The sequence below is a fragment of the Rana temporaria genome, chromosome 3, assembly GCF_905171775.1.
Source record: "Rana temporaria chromosome 3, aRanTem1.1, whole genome shotgun sequence".
Lineage (NCBI taxonomy): Eukaryota > Metazoa > Chordata > Amphibia > Anura > Ranidae > Rana > Rana temporaria.
The window spans coordinates 382,566,384-382,583,088 of record NC_053491.1 but is presented as its reverse complement, the minus strand read 5'-3'; the positions used below and the strand labels follow the sequence as shown (position 1 = coordinate 382,583,088).

At 44.8% G+C, this 16,705-nt stretch overlaps 1 protein-coding gene across 1 annotated transcript in view; it reads left to right on the top strand.

The window, feature by feature from the left end:
• SLC13A4 (solute carrier family 13 member 4) overlaps positions 1-16,705 on the top strand; it is a 98,511-nt gene that overhangs the window by 21,556 nt on the left and 60,250 nt on the right. Inside the window, exon 3 of the mRNA XM_040345678.1 lies at positions 16,063-16,199. Within this exon, the coding sequence (XP_040201612.1) occupies positions 16,063-16,199 (137 nt within the window). The remainder of the gene's footprint in view (positions 1-16,062; positions 16,200-16,705) is intronic.

Sequence of the window (16,705 nt, the reverse complement as noted above, 5' to 3'; positions counted from 1 at the left end):
TTAATTTTCTCTTTACACCTTGCTTGTTCCAAACGTCTGTGACCAATTGTTTGAGGGGAAGGCGTGTTAAAAAAGGGGGTGTGGTGTTGTGGGTGTGGCTATAAGTAAGAGTGTCATTTTTGGGGTGGGGTTTAAGGTGGGAGTGGTCAGTAAGGTGATCCTGGATTCATTTTGAAAATCTGGTAACCTTATTTAATGGGGACACCTGTCACCTTTTTCTTTGATGTCTGACTGTGTCCCTGTGACAGGAAGTTAATAAATACAGTGGGGTAAAATAATTATTTGATCCCCTGCAGATTTTGTAAGTTTGCCCACTTACAAAGAAATGAAGGGTCTAGATTTTTTATCATAGGTGAATTGTATATGATAGAGACAGAATATCAACCAAAAATCTGATACAAATGTTATAAACTGAGTTGCAGTTCAGTGAGTAAATAAGTATTTGATCCCCTACCAACCAACAATAATTCTGTCTACCACAGGTACACAAATTAGTCCTGTCAATCTAAAAAGGTGCTCCTAACGATAACTCACTATGTTTACAAAAGACACCTGTGAATGATCTCAAGGCAGTTGGGACCACAGTCACCAAACACAACATTGGTAACCCAATATGCCACCATCGATTGAAATTCTGCAGTGCCCGCAAGGTTCCCCTCCTCAAGAAGGCACATGATCAGGCCTGTCTGAAGTTTGCCAATAAACATCTAAATGATTCAGAGAAGGTGCTGTGGTCAGATGAGACCAAAATTGAGCTCTTTGGCATTAACTCGACTCGCCATATTTGGAGGAAGAAAAATGCTGACTATGAACCTAAGAACACCATCCCTACAGTCAAGCACGGAGGTGGAAACATTATGCTTTGGGGCCATTTCTCAACTAAAGGTACAGGCTGACTTTGCCGCATTGAGGGGCCATGTATTGTAAAATCTTGGATGAGAACCTTCTTCCCTCAGCCAGAACACTGAAGATGGGTTGTGGATGGGTCTTCCAGCATGAAAATGACTCAAAACATACTGCCAAGGTAACAAAGGAGTGGTTCAAGAAGAAGCACATTAAGGTCATGGAGTGTCCTAGCCAGTTTCCAGACTTTAATCCTATAGAAAATTTATGGAGGGAGCAGAAACTTTGAGTTGCCAAGTGACAGCCAAGAAACCTCAAAGCTACACTAAAGATAAAAAAAAAGAAAAAATAACAAACATGTTATACTTACCTCCACTGTGTGGCTCGTTTTGCACACAGTGGCCCCGATCCACGTCTTCTGGGGTCCCTCGGCGGCTGTCAGGGCTCCCCCTCCGCAAGAGCTTTCCACCTTCATGCGAACGAGCTCCCATGGTGGAAAGCTCTTGCGGGCGCTCTCCCGTGATACAGCGGCGGGCATATCACTAGGCCCGGCCCCCCAGCGTGCTGCATCATCGGCTGTGATTGACAGCCGTGCCAGCCAATGGCTGCGCTGCTATCAATCCGTCCAACCTAGCCAATCAATGGCCAGGCTGGGAACCAAAGAGGATGATGGGGATGAGCATGGGACTTTCGAGGGGTGAGGTAAGTATAACGGGGGCTCGGGGGGGGGGGGCAGTGCTGTCGGATTTTTTTTCACCTTAATGCATAGGATGCATTAAGGTGAAAAAACATTCACCTTTACAACCCCTTTAAGGATTTAGAGAAGATCTGTAAAGAAGAGTAGACCAAAATCCTTCCTAAGTTGTGTGCAAACCTGGCAACCAACTACAAGAAAGTTCTTACCTCTGTGCTCGCCAACAAGGGTTTCTCCGCCAAGTGCTAAGTCATGTTTTGATTGGGAATCAAATACTTATTTTACTCACTGAACTGCATCTCAATTTATAACATTTCTATCATGTATTTTTTTGGTATTTTTGGTTGATAGTCTGTCTCTAATATTTAAAATACACATATGATAAAAAAAAATTATATACCTTTCATTTCTTTGTAAGTGGGGAAATTTACTAAATCTGCAGGGGAAGTTATTATTTTTCTCCACTGTATACAGTGCCTTGAAAAAGTATTCAAACCCCTTGAAATTTTCCACATTTTGTCATATTACAGTCAAAAACGTAAATGTATTTTATTGGGATTTTATGTGATAGACCAACACAAAGTTGCACATAATTGTGAAGTTGAAGGAAAATGATAAATGGTTTACAATTTTTTTTTAGAAATAAATATGTAAAAAGTGTTGCGAGCGTTTGAATTCAGCCCTATTTACTCCGATACATCTAACTAAAATCTGGTGGGACCAATTGCCTTCAGTAGTCACCTAATTAGTAAATAGAGTCCACCTGTGTGTAATTTAATCTCAGTATAATAACAGCTGTTCTGTGAAGCCCTCAGAGGTGTGTTATGCCTTGTTTCCACTGCACGGATCGGTTCGGGTCAGAAAGAATGGAGCGGTTAGAATGGGACCGGTCTATTCTGCAGAGCATTTCCACTGCAAATCGGACCATCCGGGACCATGCAAGGTTTAGGACAAAAGCCTAGCACGTCCACCAATCAGTGAGATGTATTTGTAGGTCCGCCCTAATGGAACCGTTCCATTCTCTATGGCCCCACATCTGAAGCAGGACCCAGAATGGTCCGGTACGGTTCGCTTTTATGGCACGCTTTCATAATGGAAACACCCAAAAAAGCGTACCGTACCGAACCGATCCGCTCAGTGGAAACGAGGCATTAGAGAACCTTTGTGAACAAACAGCATCATAAAGGCCAAAGAACACACCAGAAAGGTCAGAGATAACGTTGTGGAGAAGTTTAAAGCGGGGTTAGGTTAAAATATCCCAAGAATGAACATCTCACAGAACACTGTTCAATCCATCATCAGAAAATGCAAAGAGTATGGTACAACTGCAAACCTACCAAGACATGGCCGTCCACCTAAACTCATAGGTCGGGCAAGGACAAAACGAAATATTGAAAAAAAAAAAAAAATTTCCTTCCACTTCACAATTACGTGGCACTTTGTGTCGGTCATAAAATCCCAATAAAACACATTTACGTTTTTGGTTATAACATGACAAAATGTGCAAAATTTTAAGGGGTATGATTACTTTTTCAAGGCACTGTATACCCAATACGACACACAGCAACACAAAAAAAGAAAAAACTTTCTCTATTAAAAAACTTTAAAAGTTTTACTTTAGATACATTAAAGAAGGAAGCTCTCCTAAACCAATCCACCTAAACTGATATATGTTGCTGTAGCAATAAGAGATCCGCAGAGACTGACTGGGGTAACAAACTCTGGCATGCTTTTTGATAGCCTTATCAGACACCATGGCTATGCTTTGAGAAATCTGCAACACATTTCAGCACAAGGTCACTGAGGAGTCTAATGTTTTGTTCTGTGGCTTTGGGGCTGATTTCTGAGTTTTTGCAACTCCTGGACAGTGTGTTAAACGAATCCGTACTTGGAGTTACATTTTTCGCTCATGGCTGAATATTACATTCTGGGAATTTTTGCAAAGCTCGATCTGTTTATTTTATACACAGGAATAACAAAAGACAGATCTTGACCTGGACATTTAGGCCTTGGCCTTCTTCCTTTTGTCTGAAGCTTCTCGGCGGTGATGATTAAACCCAGTGTTACTGGTGCCTCTGCCGCAAAACCCAGCCATTTCATTTTACCAGCATATCTTATCAACCTGGCATAAATTGACTACCTGCTCTTTTGGAACTACAGGTCCCCATTAGAAGTACACTGCTCCAAAAAATTAAAGGAACACTTTTGAATCAGAACTCCTGGGATATTGATCTGGTCAGTTAAGTAGCAGAGGGGGAGGGGTGTATACAGAGGGGGTTGTTAATCAGTTTCAGCTGCTTTGCTGTTAATTGAAATTAACAACAGGTGCACTAGATGGGCAACAATGAGACGACCTCCAAAACAGGAATGTTTTTTCAGGTGGAGGTGTCTGATATTTTTTTCTCTACTCATGTTTTCTGACTGTTTTTCACTAGTTTTGTATTTGGCTAGGGTCAGTGTCATTACTGGTAGCACGAGGCGATACTTGGACCCTATAAAGGTTGCACAGGCATTCCAACTCCTCCAGGATGGCACATCAATACGTGTCATTGCCAGAAGGTTTTCCGTGTCTCCCAGCACAGTCTCAAGAGCATGGAGGAGATTCCAGGAGACAGGCAGTTACTCTAGGAGAGCTGGACAGAGCCGTACAAGGTCCTCAACCCATCAGCAGGACCGGTATCTGCTCCTTTGTGCAAGGAGGAACAGGATGAGCACTGCCAGAGCCCTACAAAATTACCTCCAGCAGGCCACTGGTGTGAATGTCTCTGACCAAACAATCATAAACAGACTTCATGGGGGTGGCCTGAGGGCCCGACGTCCTCTAGTGTGCTCCGTGCTCACTGCTGGACACTGTGGAGCTGGATTGGCATTTTCCATTGAACACCATAACTGGCAGGTCCACCACTGGTGCCCCATGCTTTTCACAATTGAGAGCAGGTTCACCCTGAGCATATGTGACAGACGTGAAAGGGTCTGGAGAAGCCGCAGAGAACTTTATGCTGCCTGTAACATCGTTCAGCATGACCGGTTTGGTGGTGGGTCAGTAATGGTCTGGGGAGGCATATCCATAGAGGGACACACAGACCTCTACAGGCTACACAATGGTACCCTGATTGCCATTAGGTATCGGGATGAAATTCTTGGACCCATTGTCAGACCCTACGCTGGTGAAGTGGGTCTTGGGTTCCTCCTGGTGTACGACAATGCCCGGCCTCATGTGGTGAGAAAAAGGTGCACTCGCCCCCTCCTCCATGTTGAGGGCATGAGGCCTGGTATGGTTCGGGAGGGGGAGGGGGCACTCACTCATCCCCCCCCTTTCCTGACCTGCCAGCCTGTATGTTCGGATAAGAGTCCCAACTGTCCCTGATTTCGAGGGACTGTCCCTGATTTGAAGCAAAGTCCCTCTGTCCATCATTCCTCCTCATTTGTCCCTCATTTTGGCCTGATCAATATAGATGTGTATAAAATTCACTTTTTATCTATCAAAAAGTGTTTTACAGCACTAAACCTTTCATCTGACTTCTAAAATGCTGCATTTGTAAATTCCAATATAAAGGAATAGTAGTGGTAAAAAAAGCACTTGTGGGTTTAACTAATCTTGTTTTTTTGTACAATTCTCCTTTAAGGGGGCGTGGCAAGGGGTGTTTCCTAGGCCTGCATACTTTTGGTGATAGGTGTCCCTCATTCCCATCTCCAAAAGTTGGAAGGTATGGGTATGGATTTTGGGGGGGACCCCACGTGGCGTGAGGTTTCATCCATTCGGACTCAAACAAAGTTGGATCAAAATCAGATCTTGTTCATTAAAGTCACATGGAAGTCAGATCCGAAGTCGCAGGGCAAAGTCGGATAAGAAGTCCTGTGAACATGGCCGCACTTATACAGGGTAAAACAGAGGACACCTGTTTTGGTGACACCGGTCTAAATAGGGATTGCCCCTTACTACTACTAGGGAGGTTTTCTCTTACTTCCTGTTGTGTTTCTGGAAAAAGAAGTGAAGGGGAATCTGCCCAGTGGGGACAAACACAGAAAGAATTCTATGGTTTAATAATTTCCCCTCTCTACCCAAAACTAGAAAATAAAGTCTTGGCTTTCGATATGCTTTAGGTAGATTGCTCATTCTGATTGTAATGTGCATGGACAACTTACGATGCAGAAAAGGAGGAATGTTGACGCATGGTCAATTGGTTACATTCCTAAGGTAAAACAAAAACATTTCCCAGTTTGTATTTTAAGTTTTAATCTTTTGGTTGTGCAGATTGTAAATAAATAAAATCTCCTGCCTTTGGCTGTCACCTTGCCTTGTACACAGGCAGCACATGGTCTGTTTGGAGTAGATGGCAGAACATTATAAACTTTCACTTCCTCGGTGGGGTGTCAGAGGGATCAGGAAACACAATGCAGCCTTTCAACTTGTGACCACGGGACTCCAGCCCACCGAAATAAGCAGAGTTTTATTAGAAATAACTGCACATGAATCACAGGAGGGGGGGGGCTGGGAAATGAGGTCATCCCAGTGGGGCAAAGGTGGCAGGACTGCCAAACACGTCACCAAGGCTACTGAAGAACTCTTATAATGGCAGATTTGTGCAAGAGGACCTGTCCTGGAAACACAACATGAGCCTGGAGTAAATGTCTCTACAGCTAGCTACAAAACATTGAGGCCCAGATTCTCAAAGGGCTTACGACGGTGCAACGCAATGTGCGCCGTCGTAAGTCCTAATCTGGGCCGTCGTATCTATGCGACTGATTCTTAGAATCAGTTACACATAGATAACCATTAGATCCGACAGGCGTAAGGCTCTTACGCTGTCGGATCTTAAATGCAATTTATTTGTTCGCTGCTAGGTGTTGCCTCGTCGTTTTCCCCGTCGTGTATGCAAATTAGCGAAATCCGCGAATTCCCGAACGTACGCGCGGTCGACGCAGTGAAGATACGACATTTACGTTAGATTTGCGACACGTAAAGTTGCCCCTGCTATATGAGGGGCAACCAATGTTAAGTATGGCCGTCGTTCCCGCGTCAAAATTTAAAAATGTACGCCGTTTGCGTAAGTCGTCCGTGAATGGGGCTGGATGCCATTTACGTTCACGTCTAAACCAATGACGTTATTGCGACGTCATTTAGCACAATGCGCGTCGGAAAATTTTAGGGACGGCGCATGCGCAGTACGTTCGGCGTGGGAACGCGCCTAATTTAAATGCCCCACGTCCCCTACCCGGATCATTTGAATTAGGCGGGCTTGCGCCGGGGGATTTACGCTACGCCGCCGCAACTTTACAGGCAAGTTCTTTGTGAATAAAGCACTTGCCTGTAAAACTTGCGGCGGCGTAACGTAAATGACATACGTTACGCAGCCGCAGTTTTGCGCGATTCTGCGAGAATCTGGGCCTGAGAGTCATTGAATCAAACAGTGGACTATAAGAAGGATTAAAGCAAAGCTCCAGCCAAAAACAACAAGATAAACATGAATATCCTATTAAAAGATAAAATAAGAAAATCAGCTTGTGCAATGTTCACCTTTAATTCAGAGATTTCCTCCACAGTACTTTTCTTCTGCAACTAGATATCCTCAGCCTGAAGGCCAGCATCATTCAACCCACTGTGACTGGACAGTGAAAGGAGAAGCAGTACAGTAATGCGCTCATCTATATGTAACTCTGCTCGCTCCACCTATCAGAATGCTTCTTGTCATTAACTGATCAGCTTCTTGAGCTTCTTCTTCCTCATAAGAAAAAATAAATAAAAATCAGTAATGTATTAATGATTACAGAGCTGTATTATTTTGTGCCATTTATATCTGCCTGGGGTCAGTGGCTGCCCGTAATGCAGGGTGCAGGGACACTGCCCCCCTATCAATGCGTCTGGCCCCCTATTCTAAATGCGGGGCGCAGAACGCATGGATTCCATTTTGTGCAGCCTTGCCAGGAGGAGAATGAGGTGGACGATGGAGCAAGGAAACTGTGTGGCCTGGGAGGGATGCCAGGTTGAGGAAGGGCTTGGCCTCTGGGCAGAAATCTAAAAGAGGAAGCTGTGTTGTGTAGACTGGGAGGAGACCCTGGGTTGAGGGGAACTCTGCCGTAGGGTTGTCACCTGTCCGGGATTCACCTGGACAGTCCGGGTTTTGAATCTTGTGTCCGGGTTTTAGGCAGACTGAATCCCGGACACATTTTCCAGACCGGGCTGTGGCTCCCCAAGTAACCAAGATAGTCACACACAAATCTGTTGTCATACGGGAGCAAGAGCAATTTGGCCACACCCACTGCACGCTATGCGCACCACATTACTATTCTCCATGGAGCACCCAAAAGTATTCCAGGCCACTAAAGTGTTTTGGGTTTGGCTTAAAGAAAAGGTGGCAACCCTACTCTGCCACCAGGCTGGGAGCTGAGAAAGGAAGAAGTACTGAGGGATCTCCACTATCCCATGGTCTCGGTTGAGAGACACCCTGGCTTGCGGAGAAGGACCTGTACAGTAGGAGGGCTGAACAGTCATCTCTTCAGGGCAGCAGTGTTTCCATGGACACTGTGAGTACTTCTACTTCCCCCTGGGCAGAAAGGGTTAAAGTTGCCGGATGTAAAAACAAGCAAGATTTTCTGGGACTGTGCTAGCAAGCTGTGACCCAATCCCTTGCCCTGGGCTGAGCAGCTAGATTTGCTAGAGAAAGGAGAAATAGGGCTCCTGCAAGTGAGATACTGCTACAATTCTACTGTGGGAAACAGAATCCCTCCCTGTAAAGGCAGTTCATAGAGACTGTTCCAGAGGGAAAACAGTCAAGTGCATGTTCATTCTCCTGGATCACATAGAAAGAAAGTTGTCCTCATTATTGTTTTTAACCACTTGGGATCCGTGCTATGGATGAAAGACGTCCACAGCGCGGCTCTCAAGTGCCGCGTGGACGTCCTGTTGTTGTCATTCCCCGTGCGCGCCGCTGGGGGCGCGCAGCGGGGAAACAACGTGCACGGCGCATCGCTCGGGAGCCGATGCGTGTGCCTGGAGGCCGCGATGTCCGCCAGGTACCCGCGATCAGCGGTGACAGCAGGGACGTGGAGCTCTGTGTGTAAACACAGAGCTCCATGTCCTGTCAGGGAGAGAGGAGACCAATCTGTGTCCCTTGTACATAGGGACACAGCATCGGTCACCTCCCCCAGTCAGTCCCCTCCCCCCACACAGTTAGAACACACTCAGGATACACATTTAACCCCTTCCTCACCCCCTAGTGCTAACCCCTTCACTGCCAGTCACATTTATACAGTAATTAGTGCATTTTTATAGCACTGATCGCTGTATAAATGTGAATGGTCCCAAAATTGTGTCAAAAGTGTCCGATGTGTCCGCCGCAATATCGCAGGCCTGACAAAAAAAACGCAGATGACCGCCATTACTAGTAAAAAAAAAAAATCATAAATCTATCCCCTATTTTGTAGGCGCTATAACTTTTGCGCAAACCAATCAATATACGCTTATTGTGATTTTTTTAAACAAAAATATGTAGAAGAATACGTATCGGCCTAAACTGAGGGAATTTTTTTTTTTTTTTTTTTTAAATGGGATATTATTATAACAAAAAGTAAAAAATATTGTTTTTTTTTTCAAAATTTTCTGTCTTTTTATGTTTATAGCGCAAAAAATAAAAATCGCAGAGATGATCAAATACCACCAAAAGAAAGCTCTTTTTATGGGAAGAAAATGATAAAAATATAATTTGGGTACAGTGTTCTATGACCGCGCAATTGTCATTCAAAATGCGTCAACGCTGAAAGCTGAAAATTGGTCTGGGCACGAAGAGGGTTTAAGTGCCCAGTAATGAAGTTGTTAAAGTGATTGTTCTGTTATTGTTCTTTAAAGTGATTGTTCTGTTCTCGCTACACGTTTGCCCCTGGTGTATATGTAGCTCAACATACAGCTTAAACCTTGCATCCTAAATAACCAGACTGTGTGTAACTTTGGATCTTTATTACGATGAACAGGAGGTGGCCATATAAGATGCGTATGAATAGTAGGTGGGAGAATGGATGGACAGCGGCACTCCAAAAAGTCTTGTTGAAAAAAGACGTGCTCTTTATTGTAAAAAGGAAAAAATGCATAGCACACAACAGCATACAGTGGGATAGACAGCTGACGCGTTTCGCATTAACAACTAATGCTTAGTCATAAGCTATGACTAAGCATTAGTTGTTAATGCGAAACGCGTCAGCTGTCTATCCCACTGTATGCTGTTGTGTGCTGTGCATTTTTTCCTTTTTACAATAAAGAGCACGTCTTTTTTCAACAAGACTTTTTGGAGTGCGGCTGTCCATCCATTCTCCCACCTGCTTAATTCTATGCATTGCCAGCACCCGTGTGATTCCTGAGTGGACATTGATTACCTGCCTGTGCTCACCTGGAGCGGCGGTCTCCCTACCTATCGATGCGTATGAATAGTGGTGAAACTAGAGATAAACAAAAAAATGAACATATAAGAATTATATGAACACAAACAAATGTCTACTAGGCAAATAGATTAACAGGGCCGGATTCAGATACCTGTGCGTATCTCTCCGGCCGGCGTAACGTATCCTAGATACGTCATGCCGCTGTAACTTTGGGCGAAAGTTCCGTATTCAGAAAGAACTTGCGCCCTAAGTTACGGCGGGGTAGCGTATGTGGGCCAGCGTAAGCCCACCTAATTCAAATGGGGATGTGGGGGGCGTGTTTTATTTAAATTTTGCTTGACCCCGTGTATTTTACGTTTTTTTTTTATGGCGCATGCGCCGTTTGCGAAAACATCCCAGTGCGCATGCTCGAAAATCCCCCGCAAAAGTCATTTCTTTCGACGTGAGCGTAAATTACGTCCAGCCGTATTCGCGAACGACTTACGCAAACAACGTAAAAATTCAAAACTCGGCGCGGGAACGACGGCCATACTTAACATTAGCTACGCCTCATATAAGAGGGGTAACTATTCGCCGGAAAAAGCCGAACGCAAACGACGTAAAAAAAAAAGCGCCGGGCGGTCGTTCGTTTCTGAATCGGCGTAAATACTAATTTGCATATTACTCGCGTAAAAATACGGAAGCGCCACCTAGCGGCCAGCCTGAAATTGCAGCCTAAGATACGACGGTGTAAGACACTTACACCTGTCGGATCTTAGGGATATCTATGCGTAACTGATTCTCTGAATCAGTCGCATAGATACGACCGGCCGGACTCAGAGATACGACAGCGTATCAGGAGATACGCCGTCGTATCTCTTTCTGAATCCGGCCCACAGTCTTTATCATACCAGCAATGCTGTAGCAGGAGGATCAAGACCTAGGAAACATGTGGTGCAGACTTAGCTGACTCCGTGTGGACTGTCCAGTGGAAAAGAGATGAAAGAGTGGTGATAGGAAGTGAAGACAGTTTTTAGTAACACAACAGGAAATGTACATTACCATAGAACACTGCCCATCAACAGTCCTTTGTTAAGAGTGACATCTAGTGGACAATATTTGAATTACAAGTCCAGAAGATATTACTGTATTTCCTTGTAGGCCAAAGGCATGACAGTGATACTAAAGTCTAGTTTTTTTTTTTTTTTTTATAAAAATAACAAACGTGTTATACTTACCTACTCTGTGCAGTGGATTTGCACAGAGCAGCCCAGATCCTTTCCTCAGGTCCCTCTTTGGGCCTTCTGGCCCCTCCCTCCTGCTTAGTGCCCCCGCAGCAAGCAGCCTGCTATGGGGGCAGCCAAGCCAAGATGCAGCTCTGTGTGTCCATTCAGACATGGATCTGTGACTCCCTCTCTCTCCTCATTGGCTCACTGACTTTGACAGCAGTGAGAGCCAATGTCACCCTGCTGCTGTCTTAGCCAATGAGGAGGGAGCTTTCCGGGCAGCCGAGACTCTCGTGCAACATCGCTGGATCAAGATGGGCTCAGGTAAGAATTAGGTGGGCTGCTGCTGCATTATGTGATGCCCAACTTGACTTAAAAGGCAGAAGTTTTTTTTTTATCTTATTCTTAATGCATTCTATGAATTAAAATGAAACACACTTTCATTTTAATTCATAGAATGCATTAAGAATAAGATAAAAAAAAAACTTCTGCCTTTTAAGTCAGGTTGGGCATCACATAATCTCTATACCCTATCCAAGTTGTTTTCCCCAATAAAACAAGCCCATGGGCTTATTCCTTGTCTCTGAATGAGCGTTGAAAATGTGTGTTGCCTGGCTGTGCAGGAATAGGGGGCACTTAAAATCCAGCGGCTCCTGTGGGGGTAGTGCTAGACATGTGATAGCCCTCTCCTTCTTTGAGGCTGAGGTCACATATCAGCCACATACGGCTAACAGCAGGGGTCTGGTGCGTGCCGATTCACCATTTCAGGTCCAATTTTAGCCCAAATTTTGGGCTGATGTCAAACCTGAAATGGACCAAAAGATGCACAGCGTTTTTGTGCAAAACGCACCGAACCTGCTGCAGAGATATGTAAAACGGCTCCATAGAGAGTCGGTCAAAATCTCATGTTATTGCTGATTGGATGCGGGAAACCTGCATCCAATCTGCAATGGTGTGAACCCAGCCTGAGAGTGTTTAATTGTTCTTTATGCTGGCCCAGCTCCTCAGCCCCTCCCATCATCTTCCTATATACTTTTTTATGTGGCTGCTGGGACTGCTGACATCACATACAAGATGGTGGCACCTATCAGCTCTATTAGGACTTTTAGGCCCCGTACACACGACCAAACATGTATGCTGAAACTGGTCCGCGGGCCAGTTTCAGCATACATGTTCGGTCGTGTGTAGGCGCGAGCGGGCCGAATTCCAGCAAACATTTGCCCGCCGGGCCTTTTCCCAGCGGGCAAATATTCCTGGACGTGTTTTAAAACCGGACATGTACGGTCGTCAGTACAGACCTACCGTACATGTCCGAGCGCCCGCCGTCCCTCGCATGCGTCGAATGACTTCGACGCATGCGTGGAAGTCTTTAAATGGCAGGCCCGCCCACGTCGCCGCGGCGGCGACGCGGACACGCCCCGCGTAGTGTTTACGCGCGGACTTCTGTACGATGGTTAGTACAACCATCGTACAGAAGCCCTCTGGCAGGCATGTACGGTGAAAACGGTCCGACGGACCGGTTTCACCGTACATGTTTGCTCGTGAGTACCCGGCCTTACAGGTAATATCTATATAGATTGTTGTTGAACAGTCTGGCAATAGGGTCTCTTAAAAAAACTGAAAACTTCACCCCAAAACCATTATAGTTTCCATATTTGTATTACGTTGATTTCTTCCACTTGTTTTTTTCTAAAGTTATATCAACTCTATAGAGCTGAGCAGCAAATGCAATCACTCAGTACACATGTTTTTGGATAATTTCCCCGAAGCTCTGGTTTCCCCAGAATTTAGGCAGAAAGTTGTTATTTACTGTTCCACCCAATCACAGGAGCCCATTATATTAATGAATTTCTGATGTGCAAACACGTTCTCCAACCAGATCTCCCAGCTGGCAATATGAAGAATGATATGTTCCCATTTCCTTTCATTTATCTGGCAGTCTCCATGCTTTTTTATTTTTCATGTGGTCTTCTTTATAAACTGACTTTACTGTAAAAGCCTCTAAAGTAATCATCCCAGACACCACTTTCCTTGGACGTAAAAAAACACAAAAAACATCCAAATTCCCATTAGACTACACAGTAATAAAAAAATGTCTAAATCATTGAAAGAATGAGCAAAAAAAAGAAAACAACTTTCACTGTGATTTCAGCTGAAATAAACCTCATTACATTTCACTGGCTCATTTATCATCGTGATTTTCCATTCACTGTTTTTATAACGGCCTTGAGCATCAGACAGATAATTAAAAAAATCAATTAATACCCTAATGTACTTACAAGAAGAGGGAAGAAGAAATACAATTTTTGTTCAGGTTTTAATTCTGTCTGTGATTCTTATTGGGGAGATTTTCTCTCTATTCCTATCCCTGTGCGACACCATATAAGAAAAGGGGGTGGACAGCAACAAAAACATTGTCAGATGTTCTAACCCTTCTCCATCCAGTGCCTGGTAGAGAAGATGGGCCAGATTCTTGTACATCCGTGTATCTCTGCGGCGGCGTAACGTATCCGCTAGGGATGTCCCGATACCGATACTAGTATCGGTACCGATATCGAGCATTTCCCCGAGTATTTGTATTCGGGGGAAATGCTCCGATGCCTCAGCCGATACCTGGGCAGGCAGGGGAGTTGCAAGTCTTCTCCCCCATGCTCCATGCAGTCTTTCCCCCCCCCCCCCCGTGCTCCGTGCAGTCTTTCCTCCCCCCCGTGCTCCGTGCCGCTCTTCTCTCCCCCCCCCCGTCCGTGTCACTCTTCTCTCCCCCCCGTCCGTGTTGCTCTTCTTTCCCCCCCGTCCGTGCCACTCTCCCCCTCAATTTGTGAGGATGGAGAGCGGAGGTTGGAGCCGCTAAATTTAGCGGCTCCTACCTTTTCCGAATGGACAGTCAGTGATCACTGACTCTGTCCATTCACATAACTGAGCATCGTAACCTGTGTTTACGATGCTTCAGTTTGTGAATGGAGAGGAGCTTCTCTCCATTCATTTCAGCTGAGGCTGCAGAGAAAGGGACTGGGGAATCTGTGTCCTTAGTCCCTTTCTCTGTCTTAAAGGGGAGATTTTAGAGGTTATTTAAGACCCCTGATATCTCACCAAAGACCCCCAACAGGGCTGATAAAAAAAAATTGCAATAAATATTTAAAAAAATAAAATAAAAATAAAATGTAAATAAAAAATAAAAAACAAACACCCCCCCCCCCCCAAAAAAAACAAAAAAAATCACTGTTAAAAAAAAATTGGAAAAAAATACCGCCACTGTCACATGACATTTGAAAAAAGTGTCGGTATTTGGTATCGCGAGTACTTGAAAAAAAGTATCGGTACTTGTACTCGGTCTCAAAAAAGTAGTATCGGGACAACCCTAGTATCCGCCTAATTAAAATTTGGATCAGGGGGGCGTGTTTTATGTAAATCTACTGTGACCCGACCTGATTGACGTTTTTCACGAACGGCGCATGCGCCGTCCGTGGAAATCTCCCAGTGTGCATTGCTCCCAATACGTCGCAAGGATGTATTGGTTTTGACGTGGACGTAAATTACGTCCAGCTCCATTCACGGACGAGCTATGCAAACTACGCAAAATTTTCAAATTTCGACGCGGGAACGACGGCCATACTTAACATTGTTACGCCGCACTTATGCCACCATATAGCAGGGGCAACTATACGCCGGAAAAAGCCTAACGTAAACGGCGTAACTTTACTGCGTCGGCCGGGCGTACGTTCGGGAATTCGCGTATCTACCTAATTTGCATACTCGACGCGGAATTCGACGGAAGCGCCACCTAGCGGCCAGCGTAAAAATGCAGTTACGATCCGACGGCGTAAGAGACTTACGCCTGTCGGATCTAACAGCTATCCATGCGTAACTGATTCTAAGAATCAGGCGCATAGATACGACGGCGCAACGCAGAGATACGACGGCGTATCTGGAGATACACCGTCGTATCTCGGTTGTGAATCTGGGCCGTTGACTTGAGCCTTCTCTGCTGCAGTTTTCCTTTCACTTACAGGTCTCCTCCCTTTCCCCACTCTGGGACTGGATAGAGAAAGGAGAGGCAGCAGACTGATGAGGTTTACTCTCTGTAATGCCCCGTACACACGATCGGTCCAACCGATGAGAATGGTCCGATGGACCGTTTTCATCGGTCAAAACTGATCGTGTGTGGGCGCCATCGGTTATTTAACCATAGGTTAAAAAAAAGCCAACTTGTTTTAAATTTAACCGATGGATTCCTAACCAATGGGAAAAAAAACGATCGTTAGTAGGCACGACCATCGGTTAAAAATCCACGCATGCTCAGAATCAAGACGACGCATGCTTGGAAGCATTGAACTTCGTTTTTTTCAGCACGTCGTTGTGTTTTACGTCACCGCGTTCTGACACGATCGTTTTTTTAACCGATGGTGTGTAGGCACAATGGAGCATCAGTTAGCTTCATTGGTTAACCAATGAAAACGGTCCATCGGTCCGTTCTGATCAAATGGACTGATCGTGTGTACGCGGCATAACTCTGCTCTCTCCTCTTGTCAGTATGCTCCATGCACCGCAACATACCTAATTTGCTTCAAGTGCTGCTTCTTCCTTCCCCAGTCTGAGCTCTGCTGTACAGGGACTGCAGAAGCTGATACCAAGCCAACTTTGTCATCCTAAAAATTGGCAGCAGTCTTTCACCTGGTGATTTGCGATGAAGTTATAATATTGCAGTCTAGTCAGTGGGGGAGAAAAGACTGAGGAAATGCCTGCTACTGCCTGCAGAAGATTGATGGAGTCAAGTTAACCTAGGCCAATTCACTCACTGGAATACAAGGATTCAATTCTTCTAATTAATACAGCTGTTTAAAACATAATACTGTTGCTGTATATTATGGCATGTCAGGAATGTGTTTATATTGAAGTTACTGGGTCCACTTAAAATATTTACTTCAATATAATAGTTTCTTCCTGTAGGTGGCTGCAGAATATTTTAAGAATACAACACTACTGCTTATGGGAGTCATCTGCCTGGCTGCGTCAGTGGAGAAGTGGAACCTCCATAAAAGGATCGCCCTAAGAATGGTCATGTTATCTGGGGCAAAACCAGGCATGTGAGTATATACAGGTTCATGTCTGAGACATGCTAGTCTATGATTATTGGTAGCTAGCAAACTAAGTTAATGCAGGGTTCCAACCACAATTAGCATTTTTTAAATGTATGTCCTTTTATCCTGCGTTTTTATAATATAAATCCGGTCACTTACTATTTTGCAATCCGCCGCCGCTCCGCATAGATATTCAAAAAAGATAGTTTATAAAACTATGTCCACACCGTTGTCATTTTTCTTGTGGCCATTGTGAAGCACTTACTTCCTGGAAGTCTTGGATGAGGAGTGATAATTGGACAGCGCACTGCATCCTGGGAAATGATGACACACTTTACCCAGGAGCATTAGAGGGAGATGATGTCAGAATCCTAGGTGATTCCAAAGGCAGATTTTGTGGGACCGCATAGCAACAGGCATTTCCAGATGAGTAAAAAAAATGTTTTTTCTTTTTTAGGTCTAATGAGCACAATAATGGGAAAAAAATTGGGATGGAAGCTCCACTTTAACTT